The sequence below is a fragment of the Lathyrus oleraceus genome, chromosome 5, assembly GCF_024323335.1.
Source record: "Lathyrus oleraceus cultivar Zhongwan6 chromosome 5, CAAS_Psat_ZW6_1.0, whole genome shotgun sequence".
NCBI classification, from domain to species: Eukaryota; Viridiplantae; Streptophyta; class Magnoliopsida; order Fabales; family Fabaceae; genus Lathyrus; species Lathyrus oleraceus.
Genome location: NC_066583.1, coordinates 96,210,809 through 96,231,176, shown reverse-complemented (window position 1 = coordinate 96,231,176; position 20,368 = coordinate 96,210,809). Strand labels below are relative to the sequence as shown.

At 37.4% G+C, this 20,368-nt stretch overlaps 1 protein-coding gene across 1 annotated transcript; it reads right to left on the bottom strand.

Annotated features, from left to right (window-relative positions):
• Window positions 1–3,012: 3,012 nt before the first annotated feature.
• LOC127078952 (uncharacterized) lies at window positions 3,013–3,372 on the bottom strand. The gene has a single exon (XM_051019362.1). It carries the CDS (start codon window positions 3,370–3,372, stop codon window positions 3,013–3,015), a length of 360 nt encoding a protein of 119 aa, XP_050875319.1.
• Window positions 3,373–20,368: the final 16,996 nt, after the last annotated feature.

The following is a 20,368-nucleotide window of genomic DNA, read 5'->3' as shown; positions in this document are numbered from 1 at the left end:
GAAGGTATTAGCACCCCTCACGTCCGTTGTACTCAACGGGAACCATTAGGTCGGTTGTATGCGTTAGTGTTAGTTTGAAATGTTAGGCTTTTCAGTTTTTTAGGTGGGAAAGAAAGAATAGAAGAGAGGATAAATGTTTTTGGATTTTTGACGAAGGACTAAACCTAAGTTTTTTTATTAGTGGGCCTGACAAGATTTACAAATCCTGCTCCTACATATCTCAAAAGAGAAATCAAGGCTTACGTAGTTCTGGGTAGAAAAATGTTTGTTTGTTGGTCGATTTTTAGCGAAAGCTATATTGTAGTAATCGACAAAAACACTGTTTTACCCAAAACAGATGAGGAGTGGACGCATACCAGACATCGAACGGATTTATAAATCTACATTCAAAAAAGCGTCACTTATCTCTACTCAATAAATCGTGGCCGAAACATTGTTTTGTATCACTTAAGACAATATGTCTTTCATTTATGAAAAAGGTTTTTGATTAGTCGCACGGCGGCGAGAAAAGGGTTTGACTGGTTGGATGTATTTTGAGTGATGGCGAGAACTTGGATGAGCGAGATATACATCTCGAATCCTAGTCTCAGGAGTGCGTGGTATAAACCATGTTCCATTTCCATCTTTATTGAAAGAGGTTAAGATAGGAATTAAGTATTTTGGAATTTGATTGAGAAAGGTTTTGAAGAAACCGCATTGACAATTTTAGACGATGGCGAGAGCCAAGATAGGCGAGGCATACGTCTCGAATCTTAATCTCAGGAGTGCACGGTATACACCATGTTCCATTTCCACCTTTATTGAAAAAGTGTTAAATAAGAATTAGGTATTTTGAGTTTTGTTGTGAAAATGACTTGACCCTAGATCAAGTATTGATGGACGTTTAAAAGAAATTTGAATGAGTGTTTGAGAGAAAACAAAAGTGGATAAATTTGGATGATGGCGAGAGTTAAGATAGGCGAGGCATACGTCTCGAATCTTAATCTCAAGAGTGCGCGGTATACACCACGTTCCACTTCCATCTTTATTGAAAAGGTCTTAATTATGAATTAATATTTTTTTTGAGTTTTTATTAGGAAAAATGGCTTGACGTTGAATCAAGCGTTTGATGAATGTTTGAAAGAAATGGAATAGAATAAGATAGAGAAACGAATTGATTTGTTTATTGGGAAAATACTCGATGTTGGATCGAGTCATATTTTTTGTAATTTTTTTGGAAATGGTTGATTTTATTCTTGTGCTAGTATCTAACTAAACAGTCAAACAAATAAAGAAATAAAACAGTACAAAATTATTACACATCGGGGGAGTGGGGTACATTTTGTCAAATGGGGATTCAAAATCATGAAATAATTAAATCGGGCCCAAACAACAAATAATGCAATGTATGAGTGTAAGTGCAAGAGAACCGGCTCATTGTAAGAAAGCCCAAGAGTAAGCTATGTGAGGTTGATGGCGATGCTTAAAGGCAATCGACTTACAAGGGTATGGAAATGGGCTCGACATTGAATCGAGAAAAGTGTGATTTTAATAGTTTAAAGCGGTTTGAATGGATGATGAAATTAAAGGAAATCAAACTTGTGTTATTTAAACAATAATGAAACTATGAGTATAGGAGAAATTATAATAAACATAAACATGAAAAAAAAAGAATGCTAAAAGAAATAAAATGCTATATATGGGTATCGAACCCACTCCACTAAAGACCATGAAACTACCCTCTCTCCACTAGACCACTTATGGTTAGTTATTATTTTAATGATAATTTGGATAGGTAAACCAAGATAGATTAAAAATTAGAATTAAAAATAAAAACTAAGATAAAAACAGTCTGTTGGACTACCAAGAAAAAAAACAGGAAATTAAACCCAGCCGCCTGGCTGTTGGGTTCTAGAGCTAATGGATTGGGGAATAACAAAAACATTAATACACTATTAAATAAAAGAAACAGGAAGACTTAACGTGGAATCTTTATGGTTTAAACGTTGGTTTTTCTAACAAATAAAAAGAAAATGAATAAAAGGAAAAAATGAAAAAGCTGAGAGGTACTGTAACGAGAACCCAGTAAAGTTCATCGTACTCAATTTCTCCTCCACCTCTCAACCGCGTCTCTCTACTCTCTCACAATCGGCGTCCCTTAACCTTCCTCAATCACTCCGTCCCCAATCCCTCTCTCAAAACCCATTCTCCACGAACCTCTCTCTCAAAAACCATTCTCCACGAATCTCCCTCTCACCCCCAATCATTCATCCGTCTCTCACAATCTCACACCCAAAGACGAAACACAACAGAGATTTAAAATGAAAACCCCAAACGAAAGCTCACCTTTGGCGGTGATTCGGCGGCTCAGGTAACGATTGAATCCTCTCACTGATTTTGCTTTGATTTTAGGATTAGGGTTTTCTGTTTCTCCGATTTCGTCCGCCTCCCTAATTTTTTAGGGTTTCGTTTTCAAGTCTTTTTGTTTTGAAGCTTTTTTTTCGTCCCCTCACCGATTCTCTTCCTTCTCCTTTTATGTCCTGCAGATTTAGGGTTTGGGATTGGCCTCTGCATCAAAACAGGTGTCTCTGCAAACTCCTTTTGATGTGCTCAGTTGGGATTGGCCTTTTTGATGCTTGGATTTCGGAACGGTAATCTGAACTCATGCTTTCTCCCTCTGTTTTGTCTTAATGCCAATTTGGGATTTTTTTTGAAATTCTACATTCTGTTTTTCCTGCTTTCATATTTTCTGTTACAATTTATGTTTTGGTTTACTCATGGCATGCTGTAGGTTGCTTCCACCGCCAAGGGGTTTTTCATATTTACTTGTAGACCCTGGATTTGGTGGAACCTGCGTAGGAACCACTTTCGGGGCACCAAATGGTACATATGATGAGGTAGTCTGTTGACTTATACCAAAAGCTATAAAGCTTTTCTTACAATTTTGACAGACTAAGGCTCTATTCTTAACATATATGTAGAACTGGAACCTGGTATTACAGTGATTGCAAGTTGTCCAGAATGTCTGAAGCTTCAGATTAGGATCACAAGGGACATTTGAAGAAACATTTTTCCGATGTTTTGTAGCATTTGGAGATTTGCAGCAAACACATTCCCATTTGAGTGATGAGATGAGGTGTTAGGTACCACGGCTTTCAAATTGCCTTTGACTTTCATTTCTTGTAAATGGGCTCTAACTTTCATATTATGTAAAATTCGCTTTGTTTGGTCATTCAACACCCCGTTGGCTTCCCCAATCAACTTGAAAGCAGCTTCTGCACCAGCAAATTTATTTTTATCGGGATGAAGTAGTAATGCCAGCTTTCTGTACTGTTTTCTAATGACTGCTTCTTCGGAGAGTTTCTCTGTCTGAAGAATTCCATACCAGTCCATTTCGGCCCTATAGAGTTTGTTCAATGCAGCACTGTGAACCTCGCAAACTGCAAGTTTCTGAGCAATGTTTTCAACAACTGGGTACAGTTTTTTTTTGCCTTGATATGGTTCTGCGATGTGTTTGTGGTTTGTGGTTGCAGGTTTTGAAATATTGTTGTTGAACTGGCGTGGCAGGTCTGATGTATGTACTGAAGTGAAACCATGATATGGATTTGTTATATGGTTTTTCTGCTGGTTCTGCTACATTATAACATGCGCATGAATTGGTCCTTGCAGGGTTTGTTGCATGTTGCATAACATGTAACAATTGCTTGTAAATGGTATGTCACAAGGTCATGTTGGATGAATGGTTTGATGACCATTTATGCTAGCACAGTACTAGGCTTCTAAGTTCATTGCGAATTAACTTCTTTGAACATATGACTTTCTTCTGCTTGAACCTCATGGCAATGTGCTAATGCGTGGTCGTGACTTGGTTGGTTTTGTAGGTTTGTGGAAGTGAACATGACATGGGCAATGCTACTTGTAAATGAATAAATCATGATGGAAGCAAGCTAACATGCATTTTGGTGGATAAATCATGGCGCATAGGGGATTAGGATTAGGTTGGGATTTATGTGAAACATGGTTATATATTGGTTGTGATTTTGGATGAAATTTGGGAATTGGTTGAAAATGTGTTGAAGTTAGTTGTAGGATATGGATGTGATGCATTGTTATGCTTGAATGTTAAATGAAAATGTATGTATGAAAATGAGTTTGGAAATGTTTGAAAGTTAAATATTATTGAATGTTATGAAATGAGTTTATGTACTATTTTGATTTGAAATGAACCATGGATGGAAAATGGATCATGTTTGGTTATAAAATGGATATGGATTTTTAGGAATAATCCAAAACTAATCTAAATGTTAATTAAAAAAAATCAAAACAAACAATAAAAACCAATTAAAATCAAATTAATCTATAACTGGTTAAAACTACTTTGATGTCAAATTCCAACATTTATTTGGAAATTAAAAATCAATTAGAACTTGAATCATTAGTAAAACATAATTAAGATTAATTTGAAATTCGGAATTTAGGCTTAATTTGAAATTAAAATCAAATTGAAAATAAGAAAGTCAAATAGTTAGAATCCATTTTATAATCAAACAACACCATGATCAAAAACTAGATAATGACCAACGTTTATCAAAAAAATATGGATTTGGGAATGGATGGTATCCTTTGGTCATGAATGTATGCAAATGAACTTTAGGCCAAGTGCCAAATAAAAATGAAAAAAATTCAGGGCCAAAATCGGGGTATGACAGTTGCCCCTATTTAAGCGTCTTCAACTAGAGAATATGAAGTAGGACACTCTTCATATGATCATAGTGGGAGATGGTTAAATACTAAGAAGACCCGGATTTTGATCCTGAATCCCTATGACATGATGTGATATGATATGATATGCATGGATGCATGATTCTTTTTTTGTAATTTTTATCTGCTAGGGATATGGTGGACCCTTGACAGGAGATGCTACTAGACAGACCAATCTGTGGGGAAGGCTGGTGGTCCACGGGGAGACAGACAAATGGTAAAAAACAAACTCGCTGGGGAAGACAAATCCTGTTGGAGAATCAGACACACACTGGGGAGTAATCGAAGTGAAAGTTGATAAACAACATTCAGAGTACAAGAGATTTCGGTAATAAGTTCACATATGACTTACTAGACCCGAATAAAGGAAAAGATGCTACAACAGGTTCATATATGACCTGACAACGCTGGGGGAATATCAAGAAGTTCTGACAGCAGGTTCAGGTATGACCTAACAAATTCAGAAAAATTCAAGAAGAGTGTATCAACAGGTTCATATATGACCTGGTAATACTGGAATGAAAGCTCATCAGCAGGTTCATATATGACTTGACAACACTGAAACAATCATAGAGAAAGACTCTTCAGAACAGGTTCATATATGACCTGACACCGGAATAAGGGTTCAACAACAGGTTCATATATGACCTGAATGGTATTGAACAAAAATTGGAAAAACTCTTCAGAACAGGTTCCTATATGACCTGACACTGGAATAAGGTTCAACAACAGGTTCATATATGACCTGAATAGTATTGAATAATAGGGAAAAACTCTTCAGAACAGGTTCATCAATGACCTGACACTGGAATAAGGCTCAACAACAGGTTCATATATGACCTGAATAGTATTGAACAACAGGGAAAAACTCTTCAGAACAGGTTCATATATGACCTGACACTAGAATAAGGCTCAACAACAGGTTCATATATGACCTGAATAGTATTGAACAAAAATTGGAAAAACTCTTCAGAACAGGTTCATATATGACCTGATACTGGAATAAGGTTCAACAACAGGTTCATATATGACCTGAATAGTATTGAACAACAATTGGAAAAACCGTAAGTAATGGACTATAACCAACTTTTAACGGATTTTGCCAACAACAATTTTACTTGCAAATGACTGCGAAAACCGGATGTTGGTTTAAGGGCACCAAATACAAACCGGAATTAAAGGTCAAAGGATATAGGATCGACAACAAGACCCGGATCAATGCAAAATGAGCATGAAGAACATTTCGGCTATGCATGATTTTAATTTCCTTTTATGCATGATATATGAGTGATCATGATTATGAGAATGCTGACACTGGGCAGACTGGGAGTTTGTAAAGGCTTTTTATGGAAGCTCATGTTTCCTCAACACCGAGAACTCAACCAAATATTTTATGATAGATGTTGTCAAAGGAGGATTCTATCCAGTTTGATGGCCACAGCTTAGCCAATGGATCCTTTTGGAGGATTAATGAATCGTGCTAGCATAATTTTCGGGCACTCGTTTTAAACCCAATAGTTGTTGACGTGTGGCAGAATTCATTTGAGCAATGTGAAAGCATGAAGGGCGTCTTCCCCTTTGTGGCTCATCTTGCCCCAGTTTGTTAGGACCTTGGAAATGTTCACTTTAAAAGTGAGTTTGGAAACAACTTGCCATGAGACTACCTCGAGATGGCTTGCCCCAAGTGTTTGAAACTTGCAGTGGTCTGAACTTGACTAACCAAATGTTGGAATGGTAGACTCTTGATTGACTGTCCTTTGGATAGTTGGACTCATTGAGCTCTGAGGTGGCTTGCCCCGGTCTAAGTCTTGAAGCAAATTACTCTTGGCGAGATGACCCTTAGGGTGATTAGCTCGAATTAACTAATGCTCAAAGTGATTTCCCCTGTTTGGACTTCTTTCACTTTATAAATTTCCTCAACTGCATATGGTTGGAATTTCTTTGATGCTAAGTGTTGACTCGCAAATAAGATTGTGCATTCAAAAAATGGTAATTTTAATGCAATGTTCATGCAAAAATTTGAACGGATCAACCATGCTCAATTGGGCAATTTTTGGATTTTTTATGAATTAAACAAAATGACCAAAATAATTGGAATATAAAATAGAAAAAGGAGGGAAATGGAATATTTGAATTAATCTAGAAAAATCACAAGCCATTGGATCTGGCGCGCATCTGAGATCAACGGTCCATATTTAAATAAATGAAACGCACCGTTTCATTAATCCAGTCATCCATCCCAGTCAGCGTTCAACGCTCGCGTGGCCTTGGTCAAACGAATCTCCTCCAATCACTCTTCCACGCAGTGCACCACATGTCGCCCACTCAGCAAAACCCTAACATTAACACAGACCCTGGAGCTCCGCTTCGGTCGTCTTCTCCGACGAGTCCCCGGTGGCTCCCACGGCGGCGCCACCCTAATAATTCCCAGAAATTCACCAGACCACCACCATTCCCCTCATTTTTCCACGCTGATTCCAAATATCACCTTAGATTCTCCTAATTCTCCCTAGGTTTTGCAAATCGAAGAGAATAAGTTTCTAGATCCAAACTTCCAGTCACAATGTGTAGCGGGGTATTCGTTACCATTAGAGATATTGACTAAATCCAAGGTAAACCATACAAGTCGAGTCGCCACCGCACTTCTATTTATCCAAAGGAATGGTTAGAAAGCGAACAAAAACCTAATAGTTTTAACAAAAACTAGTAAAAGAAACAGAGATCTGGGTAAGGGGGTTGGTTATGCAATGGGAAGGTGTCAGGCACCCAAAACATCCTAGGTACTCCTAGGGAGCCCTTTTCATACTTGTGAAGGTTGTTGTCTTGTGAAAATTTTGTTTGTGCAAACATGATTGAAGAGATGAGAAGAGAATATACAAGTTTATTTACATTTTGTTTGGATGGATAAACCCATTGCCTACGTACCATCTTATAAAAAGATTAGGATCAAAACGTCGTAGTTCGGGGTAAAAATCTCAAAATGAGTGGGTGAATTGATTGGTCCAAAAGCCTTAAGGTCTTTTGTTATCAAAAGGAGAAAACTCAACCAAACCACAAATCCACCATGTGAGGATAGCTTCAAAATGCTAGTGAGGGGTTAACCCTATAATAAGCATGGAAGACTCATTGTCCATCACTAAGGATATAGGTGAGTATTACATCTACCACAAAGATAACTCAAACCTAATAGCTAAAGGTTATGAAAAATTTGATTAAGAAGGTGGCCATCGGAACCACAAAAAGAAATTTGAATGGGTTATATTTAGCAATTGGAAGTATATACAAAAGTGGTCAAGGTTGACTTAAAGATTCAATTCAAAATAAGTATTATGAAAAGAAAGATTGAAAATCAAAAGCATAAGGCTTAGGTTTCTAATGTTTGAAAACAATAGTTAAATGTTTGCACAAAAAGGTTTTGGCTTGGGTTAGTGTGGAGAGAAGAAGAAGAATGGCTAAGTCCTAAGTAAAGCAAAAAGATAAGGGATAAGAAATAAAACCACACTAGGAGTTCCTCTCTTGAGATCATATTGATGATCCAAGTAGCTCCCATACTTTGGAATAAGCAAGCACAAAGTATAAGCAATCAAACAAGTCCCATAAGAGATCCTCAATGTGTAGGTGTTTAATTGGCTGCATTGTATAGTAAAACACTAGCTGGATTCTAATGTCTTGACTGATGTCATGACATGTTGTGAAGGCGTTTGTGTAACTGCATTGTAGGTTAGAATATCTAACTGTACTCTGATGTCTTGGCTGATGTCATGACATTCTGAGTAGTATACTGCAGGTTTAGCTAATACAGGATTTATTGAATGTCAAACTGGATGTTATGACATTCATCCCTGTCAGCAGATACTGAGAAATAGAACAGTTGGTGTTCTGCTATAACTCAGTATTTATTTTTAGTCTGTTTATCAAGGAAATAACAGACCTGGCATAAGGCCTACTGTCTGAATGTCAAACTGGATGTTATGACATTCATCATTGACAGCAGATACTGAACAATAGGCAGATTGGTTTTCTGCTACATTTTAGTATGCAGCTAAGTCTGCTTATCAAGAGGATAACAGACCTGATGTAAGGCTCTATGTGTGAATGTCAAAATTGGATGTTTTACATTTATTAATGTACGCTGATACTGAAGTATGGACAGATTGGTTATGTACAGTACAACAAATTTGTACATTCTGTTTCCACGAAAAACAGACTTAGCATATGGTCTATGTTTTGGACGTCAAACTGAATGTTGTGACATTCATTCCTGACAGCGTATGCTAAATTGTAGGTTGTTTAGTTTTTCTGTTTCAGCAGCTTTCTCAGGCTATTCTTCAGGAAGTCAACAGTTGAGCTAAAATCCAGGAAACTAACAACTGAGCTACAATTAATGAACCTAACAAATAGCCTATTTGTTAGCACCCTAATATGTGGAAATTAGGTTAACTTGCTTAACCTTAATTTTAGGAAGACCTTGATTGTAGCAGAAGTTATCTGCTGGATTTGTAACAGCAAAGAACAAGTTTGCTGCGATTTCTGAAGGCCCAAATCCAGTTGGGTGATTAGGTTATAAATAGCTTATTGTAACCTAGTTTTTGTAAGCCTCATAGAATGAAAATTTAGGGGTGTGTGTGAGGTAAACCTCCCAATCTGTGGGAAGGTTACAATGTGTTTCTCAGTGTTCAAAACTGAGAGTATTTGTAACTCAAAGCCTGTAGGCAAGAGTGATTATGGTCTTGAATGAAGTTGTGAAGCAAGTTCAAGTTGTTTTAGCATTACATTGTATTTGTAGTGATAGGAATGGAAACTGGAGGTTTCTATCTAGGAGTTCCTAGGTATAGATTGCATTGGTTAGGGATTAAGTGAAGAGTTGTAAACGGGGGAGTTTAACTCTGAATTAATACTGCTGATAGTTGATCGCTCGACTTTATGAGTCGAATTGGGGTACAAACTGCAAGTGCACAGTTCTATCGCGTAGTTTTAAAAGATATCGATCCCACAGGGACTTATGAATCGATATACCGTTATCTAAGGTTACTTCGTAAAGCTAAGGCAGGTAATACTTTGATTTTTGGGGGAAAAAGCTAAAACTAAAATAAGATCTAAAATTAATATCTAATAAGCGGATATCGGTATGTAATTCGTCGTAATTAGGGAATCAATTCTTTATTGGTTTCTTGGTTTTAAAATAAATCTTTTCAGTTGACGCTATTGGTTAAAAGTTTTATCTCAAACTCTCGCTCTGTTGAATAAACTATGATTTTATATTAACGTAGCTGTCACTTATAGTTAAGTCAAAAACCACTTTTTGAAAACAATAGAATCCGTAGAAACTCTTTTTAAGAAAACACTAATCGTTTAAACACCCTTATCTCAAACTCTCGCTCTGTTGACTTAGGTTATATAATTAAATTCAAATGCTTAACTCTCGTCCTCACATTCAATCTTTAAAAATACTTTTTGAAAAAGGTTAGAATTTAATTAACTCTAAAAATTGCTCTCGCCCTCATCTAGAATTAATGTCCAATTTACACTGTCCAGTCAAAACCTCAAACTCTCGCTCTATTGATTTTAACTTCTTTATGTCTTTTACTTTCGTACAAAAACTTTGTTATTAAACCTGTAAATTGAGACCGTAAAAATAGTGATTTTAATTTTAAACTTTAATTAAACCAACTTAGTTTTGATTCCTTCATTCCGCTTACTTTACATGCCGATACCTAAATAAATTAGCCAGACATGCTAAACAGACTTAAATAAATATCATGCATAAACAGATTCATCGCAGGCAAGCAGTATAAATTAATAGTAAAAACAAGCATATATAAATTCAACAAATAAATATAGAACCTGAATAATTAAATAGCAGTCTTGAACACTCCACCACAGACCGGTTGGATTTGTTCTTGAGATCTTCAATCAGGCAGAAAAATAAAGCGAAGGAATAAAAAAACTAGATTCTAACGTAAGGTTAGATCCGGTGAAAGGTACACAATAATTTCCGGTGTAGAAACTATTGTGCGAAAAATTAATTAAGTGCTAGAAAAGAAAATAGAATTGCAAAAGAAACAATATAAAAATTATAAAAGAAGTACTATAAGGAATATGCTTAAGCTGCTGGAAAAAGAAAAATGCAAAAAAAACGAAAACTGGAAAACTGTCTGGAAGCGTGGAACCGTGGAAGGGTTTGCAAAGCTGGTATTTATATTGACACTTTCCGTAACAGTCTTCAGAAGTAGTCCGCGTCAAGGGGTCTTCACGTAACGAAGGTATAGGCGTGGAAATAGGATTCAGCGTGCAAATAGGACTCAACGTCTCTGAAGGCAAAAATGTAGGGGAATGGTGTGACGTCCGTCACACCATGTGTGACGCTCGTCACAGAAGTGTATACAGCGTGACGCTCGTCACAGGCTCTGTGACGCTCGTCACAGGCACAACGCCTGTGCCTTCTTTGGGCTGGGCTTGGCTTTTGCTATTTGCTTCCAAAAACTTCTTTTTGCACCTCATTTTCTTCCTTTTTTTACTTTTGCTTCAAATAGACTACCTGAGATAAATAGAAAGGAAATACCGCGTAATATCTTATAAAATAGAATAAATTAAAGTAAATAATAATATAATTTAATTGAATTAAGTCCTAAAATGTGATATAATTTCATGTTATCAATAGTGGATCTTCTTCCTGGCTTGGTATGCCCCGAGACGTAGGTGATGTTGCACCGAACTGGGTTAACAATTACTTGTGTTATTTACTGCACTTACTTTTTAAGTTCTGCTTAATTCTTGTCTGCGCAGAATTGGATGTCATAACAACTCGTGTGACATCGAAAGTGAGAGAACTGGGTGTTCTTCCATTCTATGGTGATATAGCAGCAGATGTCGTGACATCTGTGAATGTGTGCTTATCAGTACTGGGTTTTAATTTGTATAACTGTCTTGCTGTATTAGTAACAAAATTGGATTAGATGTCATTACTTGGAGTAGAACATCTGAATTCTGACTATGCCAAAATTTCACAATGTATCTTGTATCTTCCACTTGGATGAACATGGTAATGATCCTCCAATTAAGCTCAAATGGGAACTCCTAGCACAAAAGTACACACATAAAAAATTCCATGAAGTAAAACAAGAATGGACAAGAGTGAGTTTAGAGATTTGGCCCTTCTAATCCATCTTCATCATTAAGGTCCATTTACTCCATCTTTGCATAAGGAAGGTCCTAGAATCTAAGTCCAATTCTCCATTTCTTTGCATAGGGAAAATCCTAGAAACTAAGTCCATTTCTTTGCCATTTGGTTCACAACAATCAAAATAAAACACAAGCACAATAATATATACACAATTATGTGCTCAAGTGAGCAAAAGGCAAATGGCATTAACATAAACATGTGCTCAAATGAGCAAAGAGAAAAGCAAATGAATAAAATGTGCAAGAATAGTAAATTGCATTAAAGTAAATTGCATAAAGTAAATGTTAATTGTCAATAAATAGTGTTAGTAGTTAGTGTGCCATAAGGCAAATTTAGCGCTATGTTAAGCAATCGTAATTGGACTTATGTAGAAGTCATAACTATCTGAGGTCGGTCAATAATAATGTAGGCAACAAACATAAGTTAGGAGTCTTGATTAGTGAACCAAGTCCCAAAAACATGCCATGCCAAAAAGAAGAAGAGAAATGATCTTGTATTGGTTTAAGCCTTTTGCATGACTTAAAAGACAACCTATCCTTAATGCAAAGCCATTCACTTGATCAATTGATCAAGATGAATTAGATTTGAATCAAGGAAGGTTAAATCCCTCTAATCAATGCTAACTTATCAATCTTCAACTCATTGATCAAAAAGAAAAAGAAGAAGAAGAAGGAGAAGAATGGAGAATGAAAATGGAAAAATTAAAGTGCATTAAATGAAATACAATTTACCAATCCTCATATGTTGACCAATAACATTGAAAGTCAAGGTCAAACAATCAAAAACAGAAGTGAGATGAAGATTGGAAGTCAAGAAATGAATAAACTATTTTTGGCATTTTTTAATATTAAAAATAAACTTGAATTAAAATAAATGGAAAGGTCAAACTTCAAAATCACTACAAATCAACCTTGAAAGGTCCAAGTGATTTATCCTAAGTTCAACAAGGTCAAACAAGGTTTGACAAAAATTTTCAGCATTTTTAAAAGTCAGAAACTATTTTTAATCAATTAAAAATGAATAAAAATAACCTAATTGAAATAAAATCTCAAATAAATCTCAAATCAATTCAAAAATTGATGAGAATATTTTTCATAGATCCATCATCATTCAAATAGGTTAGGAAAATATTTTTGCATTTTTTGAATATCAAAAACTATTTAAAATGAATTAAAAATAACCAGAAAAGAGAAAATTCATAAAAAATATCAAATGACAAAATAAAAAATATTAAAAATCAGAAATAGAAACTAGAATTTATTTGGGAAATAACGCAATTGGTTCCATAATTTTTGGATTAAAAATGAAAGAGATATTAATTTTTGAAATAAAATGGAATTAAAGAAAATAAAAGAAAAATAAAACAGAAAATAGAAATTGGAAAAAGCGTGACCGTCTGATCTAAGCTCATTAATTGAGCTGGAAAATCATGAGGCCAAGAAGCGCGCGTCTATGGTGATCCACGGTCAATGCACGCGTATGGGAAAGAATTAAAAGTCATAACAATGAAGGGACGAGATCAAATCTAGAGAATGGATCAAACGGCCAGGATTTAAACCGGGGACTATGAAGCCACCGTCTTCTCCGGTGAGCTTCCAGATTCCGGCCAAAATGCAGAACTTCAAAACTTAACCAAATCAAGCGATCTATACATCAATAGAAAGCTAAGATGATGTGCATCATCTCTATACCATCCATTCTAGATCTCTATGATTTGAGAAATCAGAAGTTGAAAAATCTGGTGTTCATCATGAACTCAATGAATTGCAAAAATTAAAAGCATAAACATGATGCCTCCATTGAGAGGACTTCAGCCAACACAAAACCACAACCAATAGGTCAAAGGATTAGGAGAATCGAAGAAAATACCAGTTGGAGTTCAAGTTTGAGTTCTGGTGATTTGAGCTGGAAACCTTGCTTGCTTTATCAAAACAGAGGTTCAAAGGATCAAGGTGAAGAGGTCCAGGAACTTTTAGATCTAAGAAAGCAGTCGAGGAAACTGAATTCTAGATCTGAAATTTTTATAGAAAAGAGAGAGTTCCTTTGGTGTGAGGGTGGGGATTCAATTCAGCAGAGGTTCAAGCGCCTTCAGGTTGAAGAACTGAGAGGGCAAGGCATTGTATTTATAGATGGAGGGAGCTGCAAGCATCATCAAACTCGTGTGCATGGGAGAAGAGGGCCTCCATGCATGGGCATGTACAGGTGCATGGAGGGCCCAATTCTGATTGGAATTGCAAGATATACATCACCAAATATGAATTGGACGTGCAGATTGGATGTTAATGGATCATGCATGGCAATTGGAATCATTTTCATAAAATGCACTATTTCATTGAAGCCTTCGAAAATGCCATGTCCAAAATCAAAATGCAAGCTTATGAGTAATGGTTGGAAAGCTTAATGCATAAGGAACAAATTTCATGTTGATCAAAACTTCATTTGGGCCTTGGAAATTAGTGAAATTTGAGCTTGAAGGGTGATGTGCAAAACATGTCAAGGCAAGGTTTTTAAAATTGGCCAACTTTCAAGCCCTTCAGTTTTAATGATGAAAGCTTCAAATGAAAAAACCTCCAACATCAAAGTTGTAGATAGTTTCAAGACAATCAAAATGGACTTAAATTTTGCATCATTTGGATTTTTGATGAAAGATTTATGGGAACTTTAAGTTGGATTTTTTGTGACTTTTAATGCCTTTGACCCAAAAGGACCTATAATGTCTTGCATTATCACATGTATTTTATTTGATATTTTGAAGTTTTGTTCAACATAACATTTTAATTAGACATCTTAAGTTTTCCAATGCATTTGATCCCACCTCAAAATCATAAAAAAAGAATGAGTTATGTCCTTGGGAAGTTGACCCAAAATTAGGGTTTCAGTCAAAATGACCTATAATGTATTGGAATGGAATATGGTTTTCCAAGATTCAAATCAAATTTTGATGAACATGAAAGTTGTCCATATTGTCCTTAAGAACATTTTTACTTTTGGAACCATCTCCATTTGACCAACACATGAAAAGTTAGGTCTCAGTGTATTTCAAAATAGTCAAATGAATTGACTGATCAACTTCTCAAGTTCATGACTCATACCTTGATGAATTGATGATTGAGGACACTCAAATAAGTTCAATTATGCATGAAATGAAGAATTAAATAACTTCCCTTGATTGTATTTGACCATGGGCTGAGGTTGCTTTATGAGCAAGGCATTGTGGTGCGCAGATGGATTAGGGTTTCCTTGAAGAACAAGACCTCAAACCCTTTGACTTGCTTTGATCAAAAATGATGAATTGAGATACTAGGGAGGCATATTTTATGTATGAGATCTTTGGGAACCATTACCATGCTTGCTTTCATCTCCTCTTGGGCATGTCATTGTACCAAGGGTTTCCTAGAAGCTTTGGACTTTGTGATTGCTCAAGCTACAAACAAAAGATGTTAGTGACATATTTTTGTGCTTTTGGTTAGTAAACAAAAATGAGAAAAGCAATGATATACAATCCAAGCATGTTTGGTGATCTCAAACCACTCATAAGGAGTCCCACCCAAAGGCAAAGGGAACCAAGATGCTTAAAGATCCTTGAGGCTATGCAAATGAAATGTTATGATGCCATGAGGGATCTTAGGGACAAAATTGGGGTCTTACACAATGAAATCCTCAATTCTCACTCAATCTCAATTCTAATCATATATTCATGACCTACGCATCAAGATCATCAATCCTATAACCTAAAACCATCAAAAGGAGAGAGTGAAAATGGAGTCACCTGGAAATGGAGATCTCTGAAATCACGATCTCACGCGCTCAGCTGCTCCAGATCAACTCCTTTGAACTTCCTTTGAAGCTTTATGCAAAAAGCAATGGCTGAAACCTCTTGAATGCACCTCAATTTCCAAATTCGATCACCATGAGAAAGCACTTGAACTGCTTGATTTCTTGTGGAATTGCACCAAACAATGGATGATTCTTGATCAGTGAAGCATGAGGATCAAGAATATGCAATAATATTTGAGGTTTGTGTGAAGAAAATGCAAATTCTAAGAGAGAGATTTTGAGAGAGTTTCTTCAATTCTAGATCTGAAAATGCAGTTATGGCAGTTATGATTAGGGTTTCACTACTTATACTCCTTGCTAATGACACTGCTAATCATTTTAGCCATTCACTAATCATGATTAGTGAGTTATCATGCCAATTGCAAAAATGCAAATTAAGCCCCCATGGCCATAATGCACGTGCTCAGCCCCATGCTAGGGTTATAATCCACTCAAGAACAACCAAGGGTCAGGATTTGAAGGTTGTTTTGCTTACATCTCAAGCCAAGAATGAATGGTGAAGATTTGCTTCATTTTGAACATGTGTGAAACAATGAACATACACGCCTCTCTCATGCATGTAAAGGGCTCATTTTTACTCAAATATGGTCCATGAAGAAAGCTGAAGTTAAGCCTTGCCTTGGTTCTTTGTGAATTTTGATTTGTAGCATTATATCATCCTTAGAACAAATGTGAAATAATGTGACTTTTGACCATGATTCCTTGAGGATTAGCTTTCAAAATTGAGCCAAATGATGTCATTTTGAGATGCCTTGAACATGAGAAGCACTTTGCAAAAAGGATGAACCAATTTGAAGCATTACATCAAAAGTTATGCCATTTTGAAATTCCATGCACACCTTGTGATAAAATGACCATAACTCCTCAACCATTCATCATATGGACATGAATTAGGACTTTTTGGAAAGGGGAGACAAAGATCTACAACTTTCATGTTCACCAAAAATCCATTTGAAACTTCTTTGATATTGAAAAGTCAAGTTGAAAATGGACCAAAAACTTGCCAAATTTGGAAACTTTGAATTATAGGTCATTTTCCATTTTTAGTAACTTTTGCCCTGACCTTTGAATCTTCAAGATGGATGTGTAGAATGATGAATAGACCCCATTTGAACATGATTGAGGTGTCTTAACTCATTTCCCCACCTCATAGCCCTTAGTTGACTGCACAGTTGACTTTTGGTCCTCAGATGACCTTGAAATGTCTTGATCAATTTGAGCCTCTACCACTTAGTGAAATTGCTTCAAAATGAAACCCTAGCTCATGTAAGCTCCTTATAACAATCATGTGATCCTCAGACCAAGAAGATACCTCATCTCTGTGAGAAACCCTAGTTGGAAGAACTACATTGATTAGGGTTGACCAGAGGTCACAACCCAAATCCAGAGGAACTTGAGGATGAACTCTGAAACCCTTGATGATGATAGAACCATGATGATGGTGATATGTCCTTGAAGATGAGATGATGCTCAAAACCTTTGAAGAATCAAGAAACCCTAATTGGAGCCCATACCCTCAGATGGTTGATGATCAATTCATAGAGACCCTCAGGCTTGAATCTCCTAACTTCCCCATATTTTGAAAAGACTTGGGAGGATGGCCTTCTCATTCATATGAGATGCAAAATGCAGTGCCTAATGCCCTAAAACATGAAATGCAATGCCCCAAACCAGTCTCAAGAAGAGGAGGGCAAATTTTGAGGTGTTACAATAACATCCTATGCATTTCCACCAGGGACTACCTTATATCAGTCACATAAAGGACCTTATACTTGCCAGGGCAACCCCGCACCATGTTGACAACCGCCTTCCCATGCTCGGGGAATGGGTTCTTCTTAACATTAGGGCTTATATCCTCAAAGGATAGTATCCCACTCCTCACAAGGTCTTACACATTCGTCTTCAACGGAAAGCAGTTCTCCACATCATGTCTTGGCGCGCCGGAATGATACACACAATGAAGTTCAAGCTTGTACCACCATTGAGGATTGGCTGGCACAGCAGGAGGATCACATGGAGTTACCAACTTCCTATCAATCAAGGAAGGGTACAATTCAGCGTAAGTCATAGGAATCAGGTCAAAAGTAACCCTCTTCCTCTCATAATTGTTGGTGTTGTTGTTGTTATTGTTGCTATGAGGCTGGTAAGCCTGTTTTTGTTGATGAGATTGTTGTTGTGGTTGTTGAGCTTCTCTGAAAACAGGTGCTATATGAGCCACCTGGTGTTGGTTGACGACTGGTCGAACTTCCTTTCTCCTCACAGAGGGCCTTCTTTTACTATGGGAAGAAACAACATGAGTCTCCCCTTCCTTCTTTCTGGAAAATCCTCCATATTTCTTTGCCGAAGAATTATTATCACGGGACAGACGTCCTTCACGGACTCCCTCTTCTAGCCTCATCCCCATATTTACCATTTCGGTAAAGTTCGTGGGAGCACTAGCAATTATACGCTCATAATAGAAAGAGCTCAAAGTCTTCAAAAAGATCTTTGTCATCTCCTTCTCCTTCAATGGTGGCACTATCTGAGCTGTCAATTCCCTCCATCTCTTTTTGGGACATCGCCCTCAGTTGATCTCTGTCTGGAGCCATATCCACCTTGTACTTGTACTGCCTTACGAAAGCCTCACCGAGGTCATTGAAAGTGCGTACAGAGCCATAGTCAAGACCCATATACCATTTCAAGGCAGCGCCAGACAGGCTGTCTTGAAAATAATGGATGAGCAGTTGGTCATTGTCGGTATGCGTAGACATTTTTCTAGCATATATGACCAAATGGATGAGCGAACAGTTATTCCCCTTGTATTTTTCAAAGTCAGAGACCTTGAACTTCATTGGAATCTTTACATTTGGGACCAAACAGAGCTCAGAGGCGCTCTTCCCAAACAAGTCCTTCCTCGAAGGGTCTTCATTTCCTTCCTCAAGTCGGAGAACTTGTCTCTCATCTCGTATAGTTTGTCATACACATTCGGGTTCTCAAAGGCCTCAGAATGGTAGATAGTCTCATCAACACAGACTTGAGGAATGGGGGTTGGAATTGGAACAAATTTAACCACCGGGGGTGGCACCACAGGGACCGGGCTAGATGCCGGCTGAGCTTGCACTTGCGGATGATATCCTTCGGGCATGAAATTATGGGGCATCCCCCAAGGGTAACCGGAAGGCATAACATTGATTGATCCCATAACAGGGGATGGTATAGAGGTAGGAGCTACTTCAGGTGCTTCATTGGATGCAGACGCTTGCACATTTATAGCTTGCTTTTGAGCTTGGAGCAGAGACTCCACTAGAGAAGATAACCGGCTGACTTCTTCTTTGAGTTCTCTGTTCTGTTCTCTAGTTGTTCGGCCATTGCTTTGACGTTTGTGCGAGTGCGGTATGGATGCGTCAGCTTGTCTTCAAAATAAATGAAGAGCAAAGAGTTAGACCACTAAATCAAGAGCTCGGAACCAAAACCTGCTTATGCATATGATGCATGCAATGCTCGTGCATATGCTTTTGTTTTTTTATCGGAGGAACTTTATAAGGATCTATTTGCAAATATTTTGAAAATATTGAACTTTTTGAGACATATGTGGAATACTCATAGCAATATAATATTTGGAAACTTTTTACACCAAAGAAGTAGTAAAATCTCGATAACCATATACAATACAAGAGAAAAGGAGAATAAACATCCTATGGAGCCCTAGAAACAGTCGTCTAAAGTCATCGAGACGGAAGATACTTCGCACGAAGATTCTTCACCTCTCTCTCATAAGCTTCTTCCATGTCGGCCTTCTCCTTGGCGAGCTGATCATATCTCTTCTTCCAAAATCTAGACGAGTGAGGCAGGAGAGAAGTAACCACATCATCGGGATCATCAATAACCTGGTGCTCTAGAAACTCGATCATTGCATCCTTATCCTTGAGTTACTGAAGAAGCTCCTCACGCTCACGAACCCAAGCACGTGAACGGTCTTCGTCTCTAAACTCCTCTACTCCTTGATTAGGGAGGGTGGAAGGCCCAACCATAACCATAGGGGTAGGTCTCGGATAATCATACGACATTCGGTACTGGAGGGCTCTCTTCCTTACCCAAGAGGTGTAAGGTTCCAAAGCAACAAAGTTCTTTGGACCAAGCTCATTCCTCCCTTTCCTATGAACCTTGCATCAGGCGTGGACCATCCTATCCTTCGGGTTTTGGGGATATTTACCCTCTTGAAAGAATAAGCCTTCCAACGAAGTGTTGTTAGGTTTATCCTTTAAGGGGAACCCAAGCTGACGGCGAGCCAAAGCAGGGTTGTAGTTAATTCCACCACATGTACCAAGAAGAGGTAAATTGGAGAACTCACCACAAGAATCAATAATCTTAATGCCATCATAAACATGATTATACCAAGAGATATCATCATTAGTGAGAGACATAAGTCTCGTGGACCACTGTAGACATCCCTTGTTCTCCTTGAAGGAAAACGTCTGAGGCAAGTGCGAAATAAACCACTTGTACAACAGAGGCAGACAACATACAATGAAACCACCACCCTTTGCATTCCTCATATGCAAAGAGAAATAAGTGTCACCCAACATAGTCGAACGAGATTAAGAGAAGAGAAAATCCTAATAGCATTCA

Coding starts and splice junctions, on each gene's coding strand:
- LOC127078952 (XM_051019362.1), bottom strand. CDS start 3,372: ATGGACTGGTATGGAATTCTTCAGACAGAGAAACTCTCCGAAGAAGCA.